General features: G+C 38.7%; 1 protein-coding gene across 1 annotated transcript in view; it reads right to left on the bottom strand.

Moving 5' to 3' along the window:
• Positions 1 to 4710: 4710 nt before the first annotated feature.
• Positions 4711 to 9315, bottom strand: part of wwp2 (WW domain containing E3 ubiquitin protein ligase 2) — a 60634-nt gene continuing 56029 nt past the window's right edge. Inside the window, exons 19-24 of the mRNA XM_037683380.1 lie at positions 8874 to 9014; positions 8671 to 8791; positions 8178 to 8282; positions 7140 to 7236; positions 6828 to 6900; positions 4711 to 5505 (exon numbers count right to left, since the gene is read on the bottom strand). Coding sequence (XP_037539308.1) covers positions 5406 to 5505; positions 6828 to 6900; positions 7140 to 7236; positions 8178 to 8282; positions 8671 to 8791; positions 8874 to 9014 — 637 coding nt within the window. The 3' untranslated portion in view covers positions 4711 to 5405. The remainder of the gene's footprint in view (positions 5506 to 6827; positions 6901 to 7139; positions 7237 to 8177; positions 8283 to 8670; positions 8792 to 8873; positions 9015 to 9315) is intronic.

The following is a 9315-nucleotide window of genomic DNA, read 5'->3' as shown; positions in this document are numbered from 1 at the left end:
TGTATTTATATATATATGTAATGTTTATTTGGCTACCAGACCTTGATCTCTAGAAGCCCATGTCTACCACTTTGGGATGAGAAATCAACTTCTAAGTCTACATATTAATGAGATAGCTCAAAACCATCCATCCATTATCTTTTACCCGATTCTTTCATTTTGGGTCACGGGGGTTGCCAGTGCTCATGTCCAGCAATCACTGTGCGAGGGGTGGGGTACACCCTGGACACGTCGCAAGTCCATCACAGGGCCACATAGAGACAAACAACCTCATACTATGAAGATAAACAACCATTCACTCTCTCACTCACACCTAGAGACAATTTAGAGTTACCAATCAGCCTAACATGCATGTTTTGATCTGTGGGAGGAAGTACACGGAGAACCCACACATGCACGGAGAGAACACGCAAACTCCACCCAGAAAGGCCCCTGGCTGGGATTTGAACTGGCGACCTGCTCACAGAGAGGCGGCAGCTCTACCAACTGTGGCACCATGCTGCTCTGACCATAAAAATATTTAATAAAAATGTCAGAATGATAATTTAGCATTTCATATTTATAATTATGAGATGCGGACTCATAATATAAGCCATAATTGTGAGAAAATATCTCATAATTTTCAGATATCTTATAAGAAATCTTTTTCTTGCACTCAGATTGTCCTGCTATACAATCGGTCATTTAACAATAAAAATGATAAAAACTCAATGGATTACAGACAATGCAGTTAAGAGCTTATTTAGAAATTTATCTAGCACTTCAATATTAATTTTTCCATATTATCAGAGAAGAATTTCATTAAAAATGCCAAATACTACTCCAAAACAGCCGCAAATCCAACAAAACCCTACAATGACGAAATGGCTGTGATTTACACAGAACCATCACAGTGCTGCCTTCATGTGGAATATGGAACAAATTTCAAACTGTGTTGAGTTATATTAGATAAAAATACAAAAGCACGTTGAAATCATTAATATGTTTTATCTAAAAAATAAAACAATTTAAGTAGAACTGTGGGTGTTAATATAATCAGGGTGTCTGGAGTCTTCTTCTTCTTCTGGCCGCTCTCTTCTTCATGGGTCGCCACAATGAACTAACTCGCATGTTTTTCTCCAGATGTCCTTCCTGAAGCTACCACAGCCCTGTGTGTGGAGCAGAGAGCTGTCATCTAGGGCACCTGTGGGAGCAGATGGTGGGGGTTAAGGGCCTTGCTCAAGGGCTCAGAGTGGAGCAAACGAGGGTGGAGGCAGGTGTTGGCGCTTCACCTTTCCCACACACATTTTGATCTCGTTGGTCCGGGGAGTCGGGCTTCTCTAACCTCCACCATTCTGGACTCCAAAGTAAAATATTTTAAATTGTCACACAAAATATGGTTAAAGTCTGAACACAGGGGTCTGAAACAACTAAAAGTGAATATAATAAAACATTGTTGGAGCGTTTAAATCATTTTGCATCTCTTCATTTGCAGTCGACCGTGGAGCTCTGAGTCGTTCTATTACAAACATGTTTATTTAGGTGCATCTCATTAAAGAGTTGTTTCAAACAGAAGGAGCTTCTGTCTCGGGGGGTCTCAAACCTCTGGGCCCTCTGTGCTCACAAATCTGATTCAGTGATTGCCCTTTGCTGGTTTTTTGTCCTTCCCTCTTTTTCCACTGCACCTCAAAGCCCCAGTTTCAATCACTGCTGGCCTGAAGGTGTTCTGAACAGCCAATGGGACGCTGACAGCGGAGACGACATGACCCAATCCGTTTGGTTACATCCAACCATGTATTTTCAATTACTGAGACCCTGCTGGCCAAACCACAAACTGTGTCCTGATGAGTGGAAAACGCTGCCGGCTCGGGTGAAGCTCTATCTACGACAACCATCGCTCCCTTTGGACCAGTTTTAGTTTGTAGATTCAGAGGCGCTGGATTTAATTATGTCAAGTCGACTTTGATGTTCCCAGATTTAATGCTCTCATTGTCTGTAAAAAAATACAAATTAAAAGAAGTATTTGGTTTTCATTTATTGTAGAATGATGGGTTTTTATACTTTCTGACATAACTGCAGATCAGTGAGAGAAAAGATGAACTGTAGTTTTTTTCCCCCTAAATGGTGACAAAACTAACTTATTTCCAATTTATGCTCAAATATTGAGGTTCATCATTTAAAAAAAATGAAACAATCTTTCAGAACTTACTTTTTTCCCTCATTGGTTATGTGCTAATTGGATGACGTATGGGGTTTATAAAGAGAAAATACCAACAGAAAAAGCAAATAATAGCGTTCAATTCAATTCAATTCAGTTTATTTATTTAGTGCCAAGTCACAACAGAAGTCATCTCAGAGCACTGAACATAAACATTCATATATAAAAATAATAATTTAACACTATTTATCGGAGCAGACTGCTTTGAGTTTAACTTCATCACAGACTTTCATCTTGAGCAAGCATGAAGGTGACAGTGGAAAGGAAAAACTCCCTCACGAGGAAGAAACCTTTAGCAGAACCAGGCTCGGGACAAGCGGTCATCTGTTTCGACCGGCTGGGTTTGAGAGGAACAGGAAAGAGGAACAGATACACAATGGCAGGTCAAGAATCACATGTTAAGATACAAATAATTGTATTCATTGGTTAACTGGACATCATTAACTTCACGCAGACTCTCTCACTGGTACATTTTCATCTTTAAATCACTTCTTGGTCTGCTGCCTTCATACATCTCCTCCTACATGTCTCTGCGTGAGTGCAGCTACGGAGTGCGCTCTCAGGACATTATTACCTGCAGTGTTCCCTCAGTGAGGACTGAACTAGGCAAAAGGGCCTTCTCCTACTCCGCTCCTGTTTCCTGGAATATCTTACAAAAAGATTTGAAGCTCTCGACCTTGACCTCTCTAAGTGGCTTTAAGAATCTGTTGGACTCCTGGCGGGGTCCAATGCAGACATGTTCCTGTTTTTAGTTTTCTACATTTGTCTTGGAATCTAGCTGTTTTTTTGTTTTGTCACCTTTTTCCTTTTAGCCATCCTATTTGTTAAAAAAAAAAAAAACAAAAAAAAAAACTGTAGTATGAGTTTTTATAACTGCTTATTGTTGTTGCTGTTGTCCATTGTTGTCATCTTTCTTTGTTGAAATCAGGTCTCTCTTGTAAATGAGTCCTCGAGGCTCAATGGGATTTACCTGTATAAATAAAGGTTGATTGATTGATAATATCAAATGAAAACTATTCGATTTTAGCAAATCGTTTAAGGAAATGAGGTCAGTTTGTCCTCTGGTAGTCTTACGGACGGAAACTGGAAGTTGGTTCCACAAGAGAGGAGCCTGATAACTGAAAGATCTTCCTCCCATTCTGCTTTTGGAAACTCTAGGAACCAAGAGTAAGCCTGCAGTCTGAGAGCGAAGTGCTCTGTTAGGAAAATATGGAACAATAAGATCTGTAAGATGGAGCTAGGTTGTTGAGGGCTTTGTAGGTTAGAAGTAAGATTTTAAATTCAATTCTGGACTTGACGGGGAACCAATGGAGAGAAGCTAAAACTGGAGAGAGATGATCTCTCCCACTAACTCCAGTTAAGACTCTGGCAGCAGCATTTTGGATCAAATGAAGACTTTTTAAAGAAGTATTTGGACACTCAGATAATAAACCATTGCATGTCAGTTGTACTGACATGGTTGAGCAAAACACTTTTCTGAATCTAGGTTAAAAAATAAAATTATTCCATTAATTTTAGAGATGAAGCTAAATCACTGTGCATTTTGGAGCAAATCAAATGAGCAAAGTGAAACAAACAAATTCCCGATGCATGAAAACAATTTAACGAACATTAAAGATGATTTTATGTGAAGGTTTTGCTTTGCATACGATTCATTTTTGGACGCACTGCGACACCGAATTCAGAATCAAATATAAAGGTTCCACATTTTTAGATAACACACACACCTCCCTGTTATTTCAGATTATTTCAGTATATTGGCTTTACTCCAAAAAGGTGATGCGAGATGTTTGTTCAGTTGTACGATCGTCACTTATTACAAGCGTTAAACTTCTTCCACACTTGAGCTGAAACGCCTGATGGTGTTTAAAATTGCAAATCGGTTGTTTGTGAATGTTTATATCGAGATATTTTCAGGACAAGTTTAAACCTCAGCAGTAGTTTTTGCTTAGATTTTTAAAACTCAACATTCTCCCCTAAGTACTAAATATTTCAGCTGAATTAATTACAAATTGTTGTGATTATAACTTTGATCTCATTAACTAGACGATGCATAAAAATATGGAATTAAAACACTTCAGGACTCCCAAACGGGTTGTCGGGTAACAAGTCATTTTTAGAAATATAAACTACTGAATTTTTTGGATTATAAGGCACATTAAGTGAAAAAAAAACCCAAAAAACAGTCAGATAAGTCAAACTTTATTCATCTCATTCACAATAACTCTCAACATTGTTCAGTTATACCACATAAAATCGGTTCGAGGTCAGTAAGCACAACCAGATTTAATACATGAGGCGCACCGGATTATAAGACTCACTGTTGATTTTTGAGAAAATTAAAGGCTTTAAAGTGCGGCTTATAGTCCGAAAAATATGATAATAAAGGCTTAAAGTTTAAAACTGCAGCTCAGATTTACAGTAACCATGCAGCTCCTGAACGTTGAGCATTTGAATAACTTTCTATTAACGTAACATTTTTTCCTTTTTGGGTCTGATTTGATCCAGTTCCTAAAGAAAACACTGTTTAGTTTGAGTCTTAACGCAACAAGAAAAATATATTCATAAACCGAGTGAATTGTTGGTGATTTAAAGTGATAAAGAACTCACTTTGGCTTATTGAATTTTATCAAACATAATAAAAAAAGCATCAACACAGATTACAACTAAAATCTTATTTATTCACGATCTGTACAAGAAAACAACGCTGACGTCCACCATTAACAGAAAAATAAAAAATACGGTCTCCCTCTCTAACCTCTGTAACAGAGGTGCACTAGTTTATAACATCTCAGTCCCTCTCGTAGGCTGCTGTTTTATCTTTAAAATGTTAAAAAGTGGTTTTCTCTCTGGTAGACATGTTAAACTGCATCTGCGGGTAGCTGTGCTAAGTTGTGTCTTCTTTTAAGGCTATGATGCCGTCTGGTTTTTGATGTGGTTTCTAAGCTGGGGGTGGAGCTGTGGGGGGATGCATGTGCCATCCGGTCAAACTCACGCAGATCTAACAGCATTAACATGAGGAACCACACACACACACACACGCACACACACGTTCACACGAGCAAACACACTCGTCTTCTAATAATTAAGTTCAAAAAGATGATCCTGCTGCAAGTCGGGGCTTCAAATAAAGGCAAAATCAGACGAATAAGTAAAATCTTGCTGAATTAACAAATGCCATTTTGCAGCTTTATTTCTTTTCGGTGCGTCACTCCTGTCCGAACCCCTCAGTCTCCTCGATGGCAAACAGGAGCTTCTCTCGAAGCTGCTCCAGACTTCTGTAGGGCGGCAGGTCCAGACGATTGAAGCTAAAAAGGGCAGAGTTAAAAACATCACCTGGTTTATAAAAACTGAACACGCTGGTGGAGAAATCCTGATTTCAGGTGAATTTATGGTTTTACCATGTGCGATTTTTGTAACAAAGTCATCAGAAATGAGTTTTTCTTGACACCACTTCTACAGCCTGATATCTTTATCTATTTTTCTTCTCTGCACATTAATGAAAACATAATGACAAACTGGTGACCCGTTGGGGGAAAAATCACCATAGAAAACTGTTGGCGTCAATATTTTCTGAGCCCTGATAGCTGGCACAGAAACAGCTTTAAATCAGCCAATTTTACAGATATTAAGCTACAACTTGACGCGGTAGTAGCTGAGAGTGCTTCCCAACTCATACTCTGAATGCTACTCATCATGCGACATCTTTGCCTAAACTTTACCATTAACTGTGAGCCAACACTGTCCGACTGTCTGTCAGCAAAATATTTCATAAATCAGTGGACGTACATCTACAGTCTTCGAGACGTGCTAAGATCTGGTGTTGTGGCAGTTGAGGCGGAACGCTAATGAATCTCATGAGATCTCACATTATCCCACATGTTCCTGCAAAACATCACTTACAAGATTTGTCCAAAATGGCTGAAATTCTGAAAGTTCTTAAAGATATGATCTTAGTGTAAAACTCTGGCATGAAAGGTGATGTGCATTCTTCCAAGGACTGCTTTACCTTCAGTAGCTCATGTTTATTGATGCAAAGAGAACGACTGATGTTTTACCATGATATAAGAAAAAACTAAAAATATGAGTCGCAGAAAATGAAAATAAAAACCGCTCCAAGCTCTTTAATTCACTTTATTTAAGCTCGTCGTGCTGAAACTGAAGCGATGATCTGTCTGAAGATGTTCAGAAACATTTATTCCAGATAAAAAGCACAAATATTTCAGGCACTGAACAAAGCGCTAAGAGGGAACGTGATCAAAACAACTTCACTAACGAGCTCATCCTTTGAAAACCCGGTTAAATAAAAAGTGCTGGGGGCGTTTAGGTTTGTAGGCTTTCATTAAATATAAGATTCAACTTAATCCAACAGTTTTTTTTTATTTTTAGCTCACAAAAGTAAGATATAGGATTTTAGTTGTAATAGAAACAATAATTATGCTGCTTCTCTCCGTTTGTAATTTATGATATTAAACTGAATTCCTGTCCTGAAATAACTTAAATCCACCTGTTTTACACAAATCCTTTCAATAAATGAATAAACAGATCAATTCAAGCGTCATATTCGCGTCTCCTCCTTGACTTGTTTTATTTTTAACGGTTACAAACAACAGAAAGGACTGCGTCTCACCATGTGTGACTTCTTGGAAGCCAAGTCTCCTTCCCAACCTTGTCTATGCAGAACTTCTGGGGACCGTTACTTCCTGCAGGGGTAAATAAAGAATCGTCACGTATCAGCTCAAACTTTTTTATTAATATTTTGTATTTGTAAACAATGTCATTCAAATGAAAAATATAATCCTTCAGTAATGTGATCACAGAGACTCCTAGTGAGGAACATATGCAGAGGTGTTGCATCTCACCCAAAACTGTTTTGAGTTACATTTGGATGAGAATCTAAATAAACTGGGCTTCTGATGTGAACACTCTGAGGGTTCTGTACCTATGAGCTCTGCGAAGCCTCCGACCGGAAGTCGACAGGTTCCCGTTACAAACTGAAGCAGACGGATCCTCTTCTCGTTGTCCATCTCTTTCACAACCTGCAGAAACAAAAACCGGTCACTCACAAAAACAGAACTTTACAGAGAACTGCTTTGCAGATGTACTGATGCTGATCCAAACCATTCCAGGCTGGAACCAACAGGTTGGACATGTCAGGCTTCCTTCAGCTTATCTGGATTAACTAACACTGACAATTAAGATCACACTTTGTGGTTGGATGGATGATGGAGCTGCATCAGATGTCCAATCAAGAAAATGAAATATTTAAATGGAAACATTAAATAAACATACAAATTATAAGCCTATCAATATAACTGCAACATAATTAAAGCTTGAGAGGCTTTTTTTTTGTGGCTGATTTAATTGGACTAAAGAGCAGACTGTTACTGATAAAGGAGAAAAGGTTTCAGAGAACTGTTTTAAATGTTATTTACAATAAATGAGGAACAAAGAAACAAACGATTCAGTCTGGTGAGAGCAGGTACTTTAAATAATAAATTTATTTTCTTTCTTCCAGACTTCATGTTGTGTTATCAGAAGTGTTTCAGCTGACTCGTGATGTTAACAAGTCTAGTGCACAAATACAGGAATCTTCTGTATTTCAGTGATTTTTTTTAAAGAAACTTTGTGTTAAAGACAACAATCTTTGCTTGTGATGTTCCTTGTATTTTTTTTCTTTCCTGAACATCAACGTGTTCACAGCTCAGAGAAAGATTTTGTTCATTTTACGTTGCTTTACATTTGCCTCAGGTGTTTCAATTGTCAGTATATTTTTCAGCAAACACAAAAACATAAAAATGTTCATGTTCTAATAGCGTGTAGCATTACACAGAACATACTGGTAATACAGAAAATTAAAGAGAAACGACGTCCTGATCAAAACATGCCTTGGTCTGGACCCTGGTGTAATACTTTAGAACAAAGAGGGACAATTTGAATATTTTATAAAATTCTGTAAGTGTGTTCGGTGCGTCTGTACCTGCCAGAACCAGTGGATCTGCTTGCTGTTCTTGGTGTAATGTCTATAGATGGTGTTCTTCTGCCAGTCGGCCAGATCGATCTCCTGCATCCCACAAAGCATCAGCTGCAACAAAGAAAACATTCAAGCTTCCCATCAGCAGCTCACAAGAGCTTCCAAAGTCCTGGATCTCATTTTACTGCTTTATACAGAACAGTTACCGTGTATTTCAGATTATAAGGTGCACTTAAAATCTTTTAATTTTCTCAAAAATCGAGTGAGCCTTATGTATTAATTCTGGTTGTGCTTACTGACCTTGAACCGATTTTATGTGGTTATTGTGAATGAGTTGAATAAAGTTTGACTTATCTGACTGTTTTGATTCATTCAATGCACCTTATAGTCCGATAAATACGGTAAAAGTTCAGCTGCAGGAAATGTCACCTATCGGAATCAGAAATTCACCAAGGCTGCTTATAAATGGAAGTTTTGGACATGTTTTGCTCATTCTCACCTCCAACTCTTTCTCATCAAAGTAGCGAAGCCACTCCAGAGGAACCACCTCGTTGAAGCCGTCCAGGAAAGCTTTGGTCTGCTCCTCCACCCCCCGGGTGAACCTCCAGTCAGTCAGCAGGCTGCAGCAGGAAACAACAGCTCGTTTGTAAAGTTTCATCTTCCTCTCCGTCTGCTCAGCTCCAGAAGCTTCTGCCATCTTACCTGATGTACTCCTCCTTGTTTTCCTTCGTGACCAGCTCGTTCTCTCCGTCATCCTTCAGCTGGTGAGTGGAAACCTTGCCGAGGATCTCCATGTCCTGTGCAAAGTACAGCTCCACTCCACACTCCTCAAGGTTGTTCTCTCTGGAACAAAACAAACACGTTTAAGTTAAGTAAAAAAAACTGCACACACTTTCTCTCATCCACCAAACCATCTGGAACTGATCAAAGGTAAGTAAACTTCAGGGTGCTGCTCTTTTCCATTTTAAATGGGAGAATAATCCCTGTTTTAACCAACGTGTCACCTGCTCCTCTGCGTTTCTGATACAGATCAGAGAACTTACGAGGACCAGGAAAATGCACAATATCTGTATGTTAATTTAATTTTTGAGCTCTACTCTCAGCAATATTTTGAACATGTAATGATATAAAGGTCTAAAATTGT

The sequence above is a fragment of the Nematolebias whitei genome, chromosome 10 (assembly GCF_014905685.2).
Source record: "Nematolebias whitei isolate Nwh7 chromosome 10, NemWhi1, whole genome shotgun sequence".
Lineage (NCBI taxonomy): Eukaryota > Metazoa > Chordata > Actinopteri > Cyprinodontiformes > Rivulidae > Nematolebias > Nematolebias whitei.
Note: the sequence above shows the minus strand (reverse complement) of the source record. Positions and strands in the feature narration are given on the sequence as shown.